We start from the raw sequence: 16415 nt of genomic DNA, 5'->3' as shown, positions 1-16415 counted from the left end.
TTCCGGTAGGAACGGAACGGAATCAATAACATTGGTTCAAAACATCTATATATGTTAGGAAACAATTATATTTGTGAGACTTAATTCATATAAAAAGTAAGCTAGAGAAGTAGAGATGAAATAGTAAATGGGAAAAAGTTAACTATGCTTCAAGGGAAATATTTTTAGAAATTTTTATGGGAAAATAAAAAAATTCATTAATTATTTTGACAGTTTTTTTTTTTTATGTTTTTCATAAAATTTGTGTCAAAATTTTTCTAAAATGATTTATTAACAATTGTTTTAAATGCATTTTTTATTAACATAACCCATCTTTCTCTCTCTCTCTCTCTCTCTCTCTCTCTATATATATATATATATATATTAATAGACAAAATTTAGAGAAAGTCCAATTAGATTTTTTTTTTTTTTTTTTTTAGAATACTAAGTGTAAGGGCAAGTTTTGGATCCTAAGCCCAAAAGTTAAAAGGATTAAGACCTGAAGGGCCCAATACAAAGAATTTATAGAGAGTGGACTAAAAACTAGGTTTCCATGAATTGGATCACGCTCATGATGGACTACAGATGGTAAGAAAGCAATGAAAAATAAAGAAAAACCTGTTTTTCTGCAAAAAGATTTTTCCTCAGCAAAGTCTGAGGAAAGTAGTTCTTGAATATATTTCTCTTATACTTGGTTACAAGTTTTTTACCAATTCGTTGATCTCCCTGTAATGAGGTTTTTCTTCTTTATATCCCCCTCCTTTGCTCTATCTCACCCCTCCATGTGTAGATTAAATGATTGGCACTCATTCTTGTCTCATCAGCACCTTCTTAAAACTTTTTGAGGTAGCTGTAAGGCTGAACATCACTATTCAGGTATCACTTCCACATTAATGTGGCCAGAGAGTTAACTAGAGAGCATTTAATGCGGTGATAGCGGCTTTCTCTTAGACATTTCTTACCTTTCCCTTTTCTTATTCTTTCCTGATGCTTATCTCTTCTCCGTCAACATTTATCGATCCTCGAACTACTAAATATTCTCAGACAAGGTCCACGGCCCAATATACATTTCTGAGCCTATCCTCCCTACATTAAGTATTAACACACACACACACACGCGCGCGGGGAGAAGGGAGAGGGGAGAAGGTCTTTTAGAGAAACTTATAGTGTTGTATATCCAAAATGGCCTAACTCTTGGATACATAGCACATGCTTTAAACCTTTTTAACTCACACTTATTTTCCAATGTGGGATTAATCCACTATTTTTTCTTTTTGAGAATACTAATTAGATTTTAATTAGATTCTCAATTTTGCGTCATGTGTTCCATTTAATTTTTAATTTTGTGCTAAGTGAATTATTGAATATAAAAATTAAGAGTCAAAATCCAATTAGATTCTAAATTAGATTTCAATTAGAGCCTAATTTTCTGCTATGTGTTCATCTAAGTTTTTTTTATTTTTGTGGCAAGTAAATTATTGGGTGCAAAAACCGAAAAGTCTAAAACTAATTAAATTATAAATTTTATATATATAATGAGAAACTATTACATATTTTAGAAATGTATGCTTTAAAAAAAGTGCAAACTAATACTATGTATAATTTGAATCTCTTTTAAAAAAAATATATAATTTGAACCATATAATTGTGATTATTATTAATTGTATTTGTGTATATACAAAGAGCTGCACACTAGTAGTAAATAAAGATGATGACCACACTATCGATTGTGGTTAGATGGCTTACCTTTGCCGCATTGTTGGAGATGACTCAATGATGCATATTTATTAATCAAAGTGGATTCATTATTTTTTGTATGTTGGGAATATTATTGTGTGTGATTGGAGAGGTAAGTCAATAGGTTGACATAGGGATGGCAATGGGGCGGGGCGGGGCCGAAGGATGAGATCTTCGCCCCCGCCCCACATGGATTTTTCTTGCCCCATCCCCGCCCCGCCCCGCATGACGGGGAAAATTTCTTGCCCCATCCCCGCCCCTTAAGGCCCCGCGAAGACCCGCGAAGCCCCGCCCTACACCGTAAAACTTTATTTCTTGTTAATTTTCCCTACAACTATTACCATTTTTTCAAATAAAATGACATGTTTCAATAATAAAATATACTTGAAATTATAAATAAATTTATCCTATCAAATCAAACTAATTTTTAGCAAAAGCTAAATAATATTATCTAAATGTTTAACAAGACAATATCACAACAAAAATCTCATAACATGATAAAATAAAATTTTAACAAGCTTAAAGAAACAGTGTTGTTAAGCAGCCAAATGCCCACACAAAATTAAAAAACAATGACACAGACACATATTTAGAGCCACAGACCCGTAACTCATTAAAAAAATATATATTATGTTCATGATGAAAAGTAAGTTGAGAAAGACCATATGAATCATGAATGAAATCATCAATTCAATAGTATATAAATTTGTTTCCAATAAAGACAAAAAAAAAGAAAAAAGTTAAAATTGGTACCTTATTTCCAACTTTGATAGAGAGAAAAAAAAAGGTAGAGCCACGCTAGGTAGAATAAAATAAGCTAATGATATTTTTGTTTAAATAGTAGGGTTTTAGGGTACAATAAAATTACAATTTAACCCTTATTAATGCGGGGTGGGGTGGGTCTAAAAAGTGTAAACCCATCCCCACCCCGCCCCGTGGTGTGGGTCTAAAATCTTGCCCCATCCCCGCCCCACCACCTTTGCGGGGCGAGGAAAACCCGCACGGGGCGAAGCGGGGAGGGGCGGGTCAAGCGGGACGGGGAAAAATTGCCATCCCTATCCTCAAGGGTTGACTAAAAAGTGCCGAAACCATCACCAAAATTTGATTAGCTTTATTCCGAGGGTCATTAAAATCCTCGAAATAAACCTATACAACCCTCGGAATAATCTATTAAAATTAGGCGGTCTAGTTTTTACACTCCAGCGCCAATTTTACCTCCAAATTTAAACATTTGTCAATGCATCCTATCACAACCTTTGATAGAAGATATCTCAAAATTTCCAACCTTTGAAATAAAGTCCAAAATTAAAATACAAAAGGGAAAACTCATTTTTGTTCACGCTCCACACTCAGAAACCGCTCACACAATCAGAAAATTCTCTCAAAATCGATCTGAGCTCATCTCAGAAAACTCAAAGTTCGGAGCTCATCTCATCTCATCTCCGACGGGCTGATTTGCGGTGGTCAGCTGTCTCATCTCCGACGACAAGCGAGCCGTTGATAGACTTAGCACTCTTAGCCACCCCATTTCCGATTACAGGTCTGTCTTTCTCTGTTTGTTTCCCGAAAAATTATGAAAATTACATAGTAGAACTATCCAAAAAAATTTTGGTATTCTCTCTCGTTTTCTCTCTCTCCATCGGTAGATATTTCTCTTCCTCACCATTGGTATAATTTGGGGGCTAGGGTTTGGGTTACATGTCCTTTGGAATCTAAAGTATGGATTGGATCTAAGAGGCTTGAACATATTATATTGAAGAAATGCTTAAAAAGGAGTTTCTAAGTGTTAACGGTGTGGTATAACAATAGTATAAATTTAAGTATGGGTTGGATCTATGAGGTTTTTGGTGGTGCTATGTTTGTTATTTTTTGTTTTCCAGTATTTTATCTGATAGTTTGATGCTGATTTTGAAAATTCTATGTGTATGTTAATTATTGAAAATCAGCTATAATATAGGTTTCCCCAATGGATATATTGATTATACCAGTGCAGTGTAAGTCTTTGTGTTTCTCAAGCTATTTGACCTAAAATCAATGCAATTTGATTATCCATTTTTATTGGTTTTTTGTGTTATGGAGTATAAATTAGAGTTTTTTGAGTTCCCTAATTTTGAAAGGACTGGACCATGTGATATCAAGAAGTTGCTGCAAATTTATAATTTATACATTTGAAACTTGTGTTAAAGAATACTCTTCTCTGTAGGAAATTTGGAGTATACACAAAAGCTTTTGTAGCTGGACTTCCAAAAATCATTAACAATGTCATATCTATCTCATCTCCTAGTGTTATCTACGATTAATTCACAAAACAATCTTCATTTGTTTGTCACCCATGATTCAGATCATAGACAAAGCCTTTTAGATTTTAATCATTTTGCCAACAGATTAACTTATATAATACGGATAGATTATTTATGACAGATAATGAAGATCAATCTCAAATAGAAAATCCCATCAGGAAGGTCAAGGATTTAGCTGAGGAACAAAATGAGCATAACCTCTACGTATTCACTCCCAAAGGAAAGTGAGGAAGATAATGCCTCTCAGAATATCATATATGGTATATTTTTCCCTTAACTTCTGTTTCGTTTTGTTTGATTGTTGAATCCATAGTTATTGCTGCTTCTCATTTAAATATAGTGTTTGGTAGCTCTGTTTTATTGTAGGAAATAAAAATGATATATTTTGGGTTATTCTTATGTGATACTATTGTGGCTGGTATTGAAGCTCGTGATGGTTTTCATAGCCGATCCAAATGATATCTTCTTGACAGATGGAGCAAGCCCAGCTGTATATTTTGACTTCACTTTCTTTGTTTCTATAACTGCCAGTATTTTCCATTTCCAATTGATACACTTATAACAGATTGTGTTCTCTCTTACCAGGTGCATATGATGGTGCAATTACTGATAAAATCAGAAAATGATGGATTTCTTTGTCCCATTCCTCAGTACCCTTTATACCCTGCTTCAATTGATCTCCATGGTGGTACACTGGTATGCTTCTAATTTGTAGCGCTTTATTCAGAAGCTTAAGATTGGTTGTATTCAACTGCCAAGTGAAAAGACTTTTTTTTTTTAGCATAGATTTAACACTGACCTGACTTGGTAACTTGGAAGTTGGAAAATGGAAAGTTGATTTATTCTTTTTTTTTTTTTTTAAATTTTCATTCAATCTTGAAGTATGGTCATTTCTGGTTCCTCACTATCTCAATGAAGCAATAGGATGCGGATTGGAAGTCTCTTCACTTAAGAAGCAATTGGAAGCTGCCGAGTCCCAAGGCATCATAGTTAGGGCTTTGGTTGTTATAAATCCCAGAAACCCAACAGGCCAGGTTTGCTATTAGTAGGTTTGAAGAGGTAGAGATTTGACTAGCAAAGTACCTAAAGTTCACGTAAAAGAGAATGCATTGCTATGTCTATTTTTGTCCCTGTACATTATATGATTTTTCTGTTGTGCCTGCAGGTTCTTGGTGAGGAGAACCAGCGTGACATTGTGGAATTCTGCAGGAAAGAAGGTCTTGTGCTACTGGCAGATGAGGTTGGTAAATTCTTATTAGCAAAAGATGTTGAAATATCATGCAACTCTAGTAATAAATAGAGATTTGAGTACTTGTAGGGAACTAAATTTGGTTTTGTTTGCTCTTTATTGATTCCCTTTGCTTGCTTGGAGCCCTACCGAATAGATCTGATTTGATTTGCTATGTTAAAGTTACCACTAATGTCCAATGAAATTTATATAGGTATATCAGGAAAATGTTAATTGTGAATAGATCATGTGTAATGTATTTGAGCCAATTTTTGTGGAATTTGAAATTTGGATTAAGTGTCAGGTGTTAATACCATGTTCTATTACTCGGAGATTTAAACTGGATTATAAGGTGTTCGCTTGTTTGTAAACTTGGTTCAAAGCCACTATGAACTACTTAACAGCTGTGAAATTATTATTTTCTAATTGAATCATTTGTCTTTAAGATCAACAAGACTATTTTGGTGCTTATACATATGAAAGGATTGATGTGGAGGGATCTTTCCATACTGAATTGTTCAAGCTTGCCAAACAGTGTAAGATAAGTTTTGGAGGTATTCCACTTGAATGAAACTCAAAATAATCCTAATAAATTTCTGCCCAGGACTCTGCTGGCAGAGCTGACACCACCTCTACCTGTTAAAATGTACCTCGATTATTCTGTTTAATTGCTTGAAGTTTGTTTATGTTGTTTGTTTGTGTTTTGGCAGATTCTGCTAGTTAACCATTAAGATCGAATCATTTTTGTTGGTTGTTTCAAATTTTGAGTACTTGAGGCTTGACACTAATTGCTTATTTGGGCTCTAGTTTGGAAATGTGTATTTTGTCCATTGGTTTGTTTAGTGCAGCTATTTGCACTGTGTTTGTGTGTTTTTGTTGAGGAGGTCATTTAGAATTTTTATAGCAGCTCTGGTTGTGTTTTGTGCAGCCACTAGGCTGATCTGGGTGTTGTATGGCTACTGGCCTATTGTTCCTGCACAAAGTAATTTGTTTCTTGCGCTTGATTTAAATGAAGGATTTAGTGATTTAGAAAGCTAATTGAATTTTGTTTTGATATTTGTGTTTTGTTATAATATAGATTTTGTAATATGTGGTTCTTTAAAGTCTATGTGCATGGTTGTGGGTTTTTTTTTTTTATTCTCTAAGGAGAAAAACCTTATTTCAAGGGTCGGGAGACCCTCAGAAAAGGTTGTTGTGCTTTTATTTATTTTTGAATTTCACCAGGGTTGCCACTCCTCTATAAAGATGAAACATTTTTTTTCAAGGGTCATGTAGGTCGTCGAAATTTCTGTTTCAAGGGTCATATAGGCCATCGAAATTTTTGTTAGGGAATTTGTTTCAAAAGTTATCAAGTGCCTTCTAGACCCTCAAAATAATCTTTTTGAAGGCTTTTAATACTTCTTTTAAGGGTTTTGACCCTCGAAACAAACCAACTTTGTTGTAGTATATTGTGCTTTTAATTTTTGTATTCCTTCCTATTACTGTCATTCAATTAGTTGAAAACACACATCGAGTTTTCTATCTCAATGGACAAAACAAATTTCCATTCAACTTGTTATATGATGCATTTGACGTAGTATAATTATGTTGAATGGTAAGTAACATTATATTCTACACTTTGCATATTTGCATTTGTTTGATACTCTTTTATCGTTGTTTGAACTCACTTTTAGTCTCTTTAATAAACATGTTAGATTTTCAACATTTAGTTGAATTTTGTACCTATAAGTACAAATTTCATTATTTTTATGTTGGATTAGATATATTTATACCTGTAGATATTGTTTGTTTGTTTAGTCTCTTGTAAACCAGTTTTGTTTAACCTAATTAATTGACCAAGTACTTAATTGATCTTTCAAATCTAGGTTAAACATAGAAAATCATATCACAAAGTGTGGAAAAATAAAGATGACAAGCAATATGATGACTTAGGAAAACCAATGAAACAAACAATTTTAAGGTAAAAAAACCTGGCGAAGATTTAACCTAACTATCCTCAAGGTAAACAGATAGAGTGGAAGTTTTACAATAGATTTTCTCCCTAAAATCTAAAACTTATAGTACTTACTCATACGACCATGTGTAGCTTCAACTCCATTGATTAATCTATCTAAATTTGTTGAACACAAACACCGGTGTTTGCGACTTTGAAATTCCACTCAAAGGTTTAGATCATCGTCAGTAGTAGATCTTTATGCAATAACTCACTAGTTCTTGATTGTAGATCTTGTTCTGGTAGATGCTTGTTGAGTTAGAAGGCTATAGAAACCTCACAAATCTCATAGGAGTAATTCACAAGACTTCCAAGAACTTGTAAAACGCAGTTAGAGTTTTCCTTTTATACTAAGTAGTGTTTAACTCAAACCCTAAACGTTTTTGTGAGCTTTGGGCCTGATTAAAATTCTACATACTGCGATTTTCGATCAGTTGAGCCTTTCTTTCGATCGGTCAAGCTTCACAGAAATTGACTTTTTTTCTACAACTTTACCGTTCTTGAATCTTGACTTGAACAATCTTGAGCAATGTAACACCTAATTTGGACATGTTTTTGTTCTCGGTTTGCCAACATACATAAATTTAGAATCTAAATATTTAATCCTAAATATTTAGAATCTAACAGATATAAATAATTTTGAGTTGAATTGGAAAATTGCACTTACATCCACAATAATCACACTAGAAGTCATCATATATATATATATATATTCAATAGTTACAATTAAAGAGGGGAATTTAAATCTTGAATGTCACTATTGAAAACAATAAAAAGTGCTAATTAAACTACATAGTAGAGTTGCCAGAAAGAATGAATGCATAATCAAAAGCCATCTTCTATCCTTTTTGATAAGATTGTAGAGGCAAAAAAATTTCTTAAGGACATCATATATGTTTTGAATGATATATAAACCCTTGAGTAGTAGTTAGTAGAGCAACAAGGTCCACACTAACTAAATAATATTCAGCAACAAGACTACATTGAATAAAAACCAATCATTTGAAGTTTTTAACAATAGAAAATTTAGTCCCAAATTTGTTAATTTAACTAGTGGTAGACCCACTTTGTAATGTGATATAATGTATAATTTATTTTCTAAAATTTATTGAGGATAATTTCATTAATATATATTATTCATTTTTTGAAGTGTTTTGTATTTTACATTATTCAAAATTTTGTTATAATGTGTTATGTTTTCCTTTTATTTTTTATTTTTGGTACAACTAAACTTTTTTAAGTTTCAAATTAATGATTTAAATTTCTTATTCTTTTAAAATTATTATGATATATCAAATCTCATTAGAAATTAACAATTTATGTTACTCAAATAATTTATAGGCACATCCAAATACACAGACACGTAAATTGTATTTTGATATAAACTCAAATTCTCATTTCCAACTCAAATAAAAAATATAAGTGGGGGATAGAGTTCATATGATGGGCAACTCAAAAAACACATCATCAAAATGTATCAACCCAAAGTAGAGATTAAAAAAAAATTCATCGATCTAAAATAGAGTTAGAAAGAATAAATAATAGAGAGAGAGAATATTCACATTTTTTTGGGTGAGAATATGAGATGAATATAAATTTATATAAAAGTAGATGAGTAAAAGATTACTCAAAAGAAAATGTATGGTTGTAAACACCAAATAAACCCCAAGTCATGCTACATAATAGAATAACATTATACCATTATATGCTATATAATATCACATGATAACATCTATCAATCAAAGAAAAGAAAAGAAAAAAGATAACAAATCAAAAGACAACCAAATCACATCAATCCAAAGTAGAGTTTAATACAAAAATTTATCAACTTAGAGTAGTGTAAGGTCACGATTTGGAGCCCAAGCTCATAAAGGTATGGAGTCTTGGTCCAATAAGCCCAAAATAATGAATTTATAGAGAATGGGTTGGAAACTTGGATCTTAGCGACTCAGACGATCAACCAACAAGTCTAGATGATCTAGAAAGAAAGATGACATAGATTTATTAAGAAGAAACGTCCTCAGATTGTATCCGAGGAGTCTCCTCTTCTTCATCCACCCCCCCTTATTTATACTATCCTCTCCCCCTTTTCCACCATCCACGTGTAGATTTTAGGTTCATAGTGATGATATTTGTCCAATCAACCCTTTCTCAGAGTCGTTGGGAGTGGTTATAAAGGTTGAAAAGTAGGGTTCAGTTAGTTGCAGAGCACTTAATGTAATGATATCAGCTTTCCCTTAGATCTTTTCTAAGCCTCTCTTTGTCCTTTTCTTTCTTAATACTTATCCTCTTCCACAAAGTGTTCCGGAATGTCATTCTCAATGACAGATCGTCCCCTTTGTCCTTGGCCTTACCTGATCGAGGAGGAGCTCTTCTTTGGGCTAGGCCCTTGACCCAATATATACATTGGTATGGGCTCTTTGGTTTGTCACCCTCACAAGTAGGATGCAATAAAGAATAAAAAAATCCACCAAAAGAGAGAGAGAGAAAGTATTCACCATTTTTTGTACAGTAAAAATATGGATGACAAATTTTTATAGTAAATAAAATGAGGAAAGGAATAATCAAAATAAAAGGAAGATGAAAGGACGGAGGAATCATAATGTTAAAGTATAGAGCAGTAGGAAGATAAAAAGGTAAAAGTGGATGAAAATGTTAGAAGAAGTGTAACTATAAGATGAGAAATTAATAAGGAAAAAAATAATTAAAAATGAGAGAGAAAGTGTTGAAAATAGATAGTTGATGTGCACCCTCTGACCTAGCTTAACAAAAAACTGTAATAAACTCATGGTACTATAATTTTAGCTAACCGGTTTTCACCTTAAAAATAATATATATATATATATATATATATAAAAGAAGAGATTTAAAAAAAAAAAAAAATTGTTGAGAAATATCTTAGAAAAAAGGTTTTATGTTCTCTAATGCTTTAAATCTTGCTTTAATGAAACTTTGTTCTCTAGCAGCAGGGACGAACCCACGTTGGGCTGGAGGGGGCCATGGCCCCCCCATTGTCCCACGCCTCCCTTTATAATTTCCTAAAATCAAATATTTCTTATAGTGTAATGGTCCAAAGTTGGCCCCCCCCTCTCTAACGACGCCCACATCTGCTCCTCATCCTTCTTAAAATAAATTTTTTGTGAAAAAATTTAAATTTTATCTTCTTAAAAATTTGATTCGTTCAAATGCTTTCAAAAAAAAAAAAAAAAAGTAAGCTAATCTATAACTTGTAACTCTATACTACATATGAAACCTTTTAACATAAAGCATTTTTTTTTTAAAAAAAAAAAAAAATCGTATTCTACATTATTTGGTATTTTAAGTGGTTAAATTCATTTAGGAGGGAAAAAAAAATTCAGGACAAAACTAAAAAAAAAAAAAAAACTATTCTTTAAGATAAATTATTCTTTAAATTAGTTTCTTAATTAACTTGTGTGTGTGCACATAGGGGCATTTTCAAATGCTGAAATGCACACATGTCATCATTCTTTCTTAATTGTGTCAAATGTTTGGTAAGAATAAAAATAACTATAACTTTCCATTTTGTGTATTTTCTTTTATTAATATTTTGTTAACATTGGGGATATTATTTTATTTTTTATTTTTACATAGTATATAGTCTCCTATTTTATTCTATTTTTCATTCTTGGATTTTAAATTTCTTAGGTTCATGCCTTGGACCCGCTATCCTAAATTTTTTAATTTTTTTTTTTATATTATATAGTCTTCCATCAGCTGTTTTCCCGTTAGTGGAAGAGGGTTACCAATAAGCTTGTTGAGTTTCCTTTGGAAAACCCTCAGTAAAGTGTTCTGTGGACTTGCTTTATGAAGTGGTTTGTTTGCAAATACGGGTTGTTACAGAAGGCTCATCTTTGTGACTGGTATGTCATGTTACAAATGTACTCATTTCCTGTGCTGCATCATTTTTCTCTATACAGGTTTATGAGCCTTCTCAGCTTGAAAGTATATGCATCTGCTTTTTATTTCCCCTATTTTGGTTATGGGGGTTGCATGCAATGTAATAAGTTCAAAGCCTCATTAGGTTTTTCTGCGTGGATGTTCTCTTATTGCAGCATGCATATCGAGATGGCTGTCTAGAGGAGGTAGTTCTACGTCATCTTGGGTCTGAAGATGGAGAAGCTGTGATAGCTAAAAATATTAGGTTTTGTCTGTACCTTTTGTTGTTATTCTACTCGGTCCATTTTTTTTTCCCTTAAAATAATTTCATACTCCCATGCTCACTGAGTTTTGGTTATTGCCAGGCTGTCAGAGTTCCTTGGTAACATGCGTATAAGGTGAACAGATGCTGTATTATAGTCTAGAGTAAGTATGAAGTTATGACTTGGATTCTGCTTTCTGTACAAGTATTTGTACATTAGGACTTGACATGTGGATTAATTTTTTGATGTTCCTTAATTTTAGGAAATTTTTTATTCCAACAAGAGCTCAAACTAATAAATAAAAGTAAATTTGTATACTGTATACCCGTGGTGCAAGGGTTTTACCTGACCTCTACTTGGAATGCATTAGCAGTCATTGACATGCTAGGTATATTGAGCAAAAAATATCAGTCTTTGACAAATAATGGCTTTGTTGGCCATCAGGAAAGTTTTCAATGATGGCATGCTCTCATACTCACTGAATCTAAATGACTCACTGAATCTAAATGATTGTCTTGATGGTTATAAACTTATAATACCACCTTAGCACTGTGGTTTTGCCAAAAAACTGGTTATCAATTGCACCAGTTTCATCAATTGCAAAAAATCTCTTAATTGCTTGAACCTGTATTCATATTGCAGGATATCTAATGATATGGAGAAATCATGCGCCACTTCAATTGCTGAGTTCTTTTCAAATGCCAGTGTGGCACTCCAGTTGTTTTTGAGGTATGATGCAATAGAGATATTTATTTGCTTTTCTAAGATTTGTGTAAGTTGATGGTTGCTCAGTTGGACCCCAGAAGTGACCTTCAATGTCTCTTTGCTTTACAAATATATATTTTGGTTCCATTGCCTCTGCTTCCTAGTTGTATTTATTAACCTTTCAATGGTGAGATGTTTGATTCTACCTGTTATGGGTGTTGGGAATTTTAGGTTTCAGTATTTTTTTGGTCCAACAAAGTGATTTAGAGGTTGGGTTTTGGTGCAATGTCAAGTGCCTTACACAAAAAGTAACAAGTTGTGGGTTTGACCTTGGTATTTGACTTGATGATTGGTTCTTATTTCTAAGTTTATATTGTTAACTTGGATTGACACGAAAATATTGGGTGATTCTTACAACTCATGCCAAATGAAATATGCAGTAATAGCTTATTATAGGTCATAAGCTTTTGTTAGGATTTACATTTACCGTACCAATCAGGTTTCAAGATTCTTCTACAAATCTGTGAATCCTAGGAATTCTTTCTCCATGTCACTTCTTTTTAATTAATTTATGATTAAAAAAAACGACAGGAAAAAGTCAAGATGAAGAAATTGTTTTTTTATTTTTATTTTTTATTTTTTTTATGTAATATTTTTTAGTCACTTTCTCTGAATCTCTCAATGCTATCATAAACTCCAGATTTTCTTGCTGGAGGGGACCAGAACATGGAGTGTTGGGCATGATATACTATTTATCAAGGCGCATCTTCTATCAAAGTAATAAAAATCGTCATGCATTTGATGGGTATGTTTGAGAGAGTTCTCATCAGCTGTCTATTTATGGGATAATGATTTTTTGTAATGGACGTGCAAATAGCCGTGCTGTTACCTAGCTGTATGGTTCCCTCACCAACAGTGATATATTTGGAACTGTTTATATAATTGTTTTTTCTGGCTTCCATTCTTGTCAATATGGAGCTGTGATGACATGTTCTGGGCAACATTGTCTGAGTTCTTTTGTATTCTAATCTGAATTTTCCTGCTGTTTGAGGACATTGCATCTTGCGGGATGTAAATGGGGTTAAGAGCTCCCTAAAATCAATATCGTTTACAGACACTTATATCACTTGTTATACAATATTAGCTTCCTTTCTCGCCCTCTCCCTGCTTACTAGCTCAAAAATGGCAAGAGTTTTAAAATGAACGTTTCGGTGCAAAATGTAATAAAAACTTAAGCCGTTTTTAATTGTATAATTCTAGTCATGAAAAATATATGAATGGCGATTAAGCTCTTGATAAATGTATAATTTAGGCAAAAATATTCTTTTTGGCTTGAAATATAATCTAGCTAGGATTCTACATTTCTAATTTGCCCATAAAATTTATAATGTCCCTCATCAATCTGTTGTGGTTATGTTTTCCATGTCTGCTGAACGAAATGCATATCTTGGGAATCAAAATAGAAACAAGACTTTTTTTAGAAATGAAAACTTCATCTTTGTGATATGAATTTTTTAAAACACGTAAAAAAAATTAACAAGATTTGACGAAAACACCAGGTGTAGAACATTTTAACTGTCTGTGGACAGATAAAACCTTTTAAATCTTAAGAATGAGAATCAAAGTAGAAAGTGAGATAATCAATTAAAACCTCTAGGTGCCATTGGTTTACAGGCTGCCTCCTTACATAGAAATCTTGAGTTGATTAGAACTGAGAAGGTGACAAGTGCATATGCAATAGTCGCAAAAGACTTGAAATGTGCTTGTTTGTGCCTTCAAAATGCTCTCAATTTGTAGTTTCACAATTTGATCTTATTAGACCAATCTATTATACATAAAAAAAACTTTAATTAACATTGTTTTGAAAGCTATACTATAGGCCAGATATTACAAATACAAACCTTGTGAAATATTTGAAAGTTAGAATCCTCTTGACCTTAAAATCCGATGCTGTTGTGAAACAATGTATAACTTGCTGCAATTTGCCGAAACCATTTAGGCAACATCACTCATGCATGGACTGAGAATCTAGGATCGATGTAAAAGGTGATCCTTTTTGGGCTAAAGTCGAAGCGACACTTTTGGTTGTTTCTAGAGCATTATATGCTGGTTTGGAGTTTGGACTACATCATTTTTGTTGAAGGCAACACCCTAAATGTTATTGGATCCATTCATATTATTCAACAATATATATATATATATATATATATATATAAACTAGCCATAGAAGAGACTAAACCGTCTGCCAACTTTTATGCCATTAACAACTAACCATTCTCTAAATCAAACTGAAAATATGCACACCATAACCATACTTTGCAAAATCACAAGCAACATAGGTTGTACAAACTAACATAGAAATTACACAAGTGTGCATGGTTAGAATAGAAGTTCTATGAGTTACTCGCTATCAGTAAAATTTGCATTGATTAGATTATCACCATTTGGTTGTTTTTTCGTTTAATCTAAATGACCCAAGTGTAGTGCCAGAAGCAACCCAACACTGAGTTGGCTGGACTGGCTATAGATTGACTATTGCGGGAAATGTTATCCGGATAGCACTCCCACATAATATTATGTCTTTAGAAAGATCTCACACACAAATATTATGAAGAAAAAAAAAATCCCGAAAGAAAAATAGCCAACCACAGACAAGAGAGAACACTATAGATTTACATGATTCGGCCTTTAGCCTGCATCCACAAGCGACGACAAGGAAAAAGTTTCACTAACAACTATGGAGAGTATAAAGGTGGTGTAGGACCACTCTCACAAACCCAAACCCCATTACACCCAAATAACTCTATATCACAGAGTTCTCTCTCAACTCTTAATATAATTCGAGGCTAAACAATAGTTGCCGTCCATGCAAAGAGGTCAATCCGAAAAAAGCTAACAGACAACCCAATTCAAAGTCACATGACTCACATCAACATTGACTATCCCAGTTACATAATTACTTGATTCAGGACAGCCATTGCATCATTAATGGCTTGGGTAGATCCACCAGAATGGCATCCTTGACATCATTATTCACTTTAGCCTCTACATTCTCCTTGTCTAGTTAGGAACATTGTCTCCCAGCTCTTTTAGCTGCTTCTAGTTTGGTACAAAACTGAGTCAGCTTGTTCTTTTTGTCTATGGCATCCCTCTTTTCCTTGTCTTCCTTTTGCAAAATTTTAAGCTTCTTTAACAATACTATCCACCTGCAACATTTTTATTTTGTACAAACAAACATGGGGTTTAGTAACATAATTAGGTTAGGTTTACTGGTACTAATAAAAAATGTGAATGTTTCCATTTTATAAAATAAAAATCCAAAAACATAGATACTTGAAATGGTGAGATTTCATAAAGAAAAGAAAGATGTAGGTTCTTTGTAGAACATGGTAGCATCATTGAAGTTACAAAAATGAAGATATAAAAGCATTTTTTAGTTTATATACAAATTAGAACAAAAACAAAGGGGGAAAGCAGCAAATTCCACTAATGGTCTAAATTTTTCTTGTGATATATATATATATATATATTAGTTATTTCTCAAATAGATTAAATAATTATAGTTAGCTAAGATAGTTTGGGTTTTAGGCTTATTCAAACTCATTCTAATAATATCTCTAGCCATAACGTCTTCAACCACCTGATTCTAATTCATGTCTTCTGTTAAGAACTAAAACTTGCCATATCTGGATTGAACAAAAACCAAATTCTCTTCAAAACAAAAGCTTTTGCAAATACATGCCTCATCACTTGGCATGGTGTGATGGTGCTAGCATCGGTTTTAGTGTCTAAGCTCATTCATTAACAGAGCACTAATTTTCAAAATCCCGGAGACAAAGACAATGACTCAAAATTCAAGGATCATTTTAAGGAATATGGTAGTACAAATTGAAATTAAAAAAAAAAAAAAAAAAAAAAAAAAAATAAAAAAGCATTGTACAAATTCATAAAAATAAACTTGATAGTAGAAATTAAAAAAATAAATTACACTTTATATTTAATAAGTTTGGGTTCATTTGGATTGGGATTGAACTCTAGATTTTGCCTTACTCCAAGAGTGACCAACACCAGATCGTTAGTTTACAAATTTTTTCTACAAAAGGGCATATATGTTATTGTGTAGTTTTAACCAATGGTTTTTTATTTTTTGCTTTTTTTTTTCTTAATAAAAAAAAATAATAGATCTTAGAAAAATAGCTTTCTTTTCTCTCATGGTTTTAGATTTTGCTTTAATGAATCTTTCTTCTCAAATAGTAGTAACGAGCATTGGATAGGTTGTGAAAGATCATGCTTCTAAGCCGAATCTGACATGT

The 16415-nt window shown here is 32.8% G+C and overlaps 1 protein-coding gene across 8 annotated transcripts; it reads left to right on the top strand.

Moving 5' to 3' along the window:
- The first annotated feature begins 2961 nt into the window (after nucleotides 1-2961).
- On the top strand, nucleotides 2962-13205 carry LOC115989543 (alanine aminotransferase 1, mitochondrial-like). 8 transcript variants are annotated; one of them, XM_031113264.1, is made up of 9 exons: nucleotides 2962-3256; nucleotides 4124-4276; nucleotides 4444-4506; nucleotides 4602-4712; nucleotides 5182-5256; nucleotides 11311-11399; nucleotides 11500-11560; nucleotides 12040-12126; nucleotides 12803-13205. In XM_031113264.1, exons 2-7 carry the CDS (start codon nucleotides 4253-4255, stop codon nucleotides 11534-11536), a joined length of 399 nt encoding a protein of 132 aa, XP_030969124.1. In that variant the 5' UTR covers nucleotides 2962-3256; nucleotides 4124-4252; the 3' UTR covers nucleotides 11537-11560; nucleotides 12040-12126; nucleotides 12803-13205. The 8 variants fall into 8 exon arrangements, 5 of the variants coding, with proteins under 5 accessions (XP_030969124.1, XP_030969126.1, XP_030969125.1 ...); XM_031113266.1 differs by having other exon boundaries at nucleotides 11311-11395; nucleotides 12803-13186; XM_031113265.1 differs by having other exon boundaries at nucleotides 12818-13186.
- The last annotated feature ends 3210 nt before the right edge of the window (nucleotides 13206-16415 follow it).

This window comes from Quercus lobata, chromosome 5, assembly GCF_001633185.2.
Source record: "Quercus lobata isolate SW786 chromosome 5, ValleyOak3.0 Primary Assembly, whole genome shotgun sequence".
NCBI classification, from domain to species: Eukaryota; Viridiplantae; Streptophyta; class Magnoliopsida; order Fagales; family Fagaceae; genus Quercus; species Quercus lobata.
Note: the sequence above shows the minus strand (reverse complement) of the source record. Positions and strands in the feature narration are given on the sequence as shown.

What these genes read in the sequence shown, in the direction of transcription:
- LOC115989543 (XM_031113264.1), top strand. Translation starts at nt 4,253, where the DNA reads ATGCCTCTCAGAATATCATATATG. An exon ending in CTCTCAGAATATCATATATG is followed by an intron (nt 4,277 to 4,443) that starts GTATATTTTTCC and finishes CTGGTATTGAAG; the next exon opens with CTCGTGATGGTTTTCATAGC. An exon ending in ATCTCCATGGTGGTACACTG is followed by an intron (nt 4,713 to 5,181) that starts GTATGCTTCTAA and finishes TTGTGCCTGCAG; the next exon opens with GTTCTTGGTGAGGAGAACCA.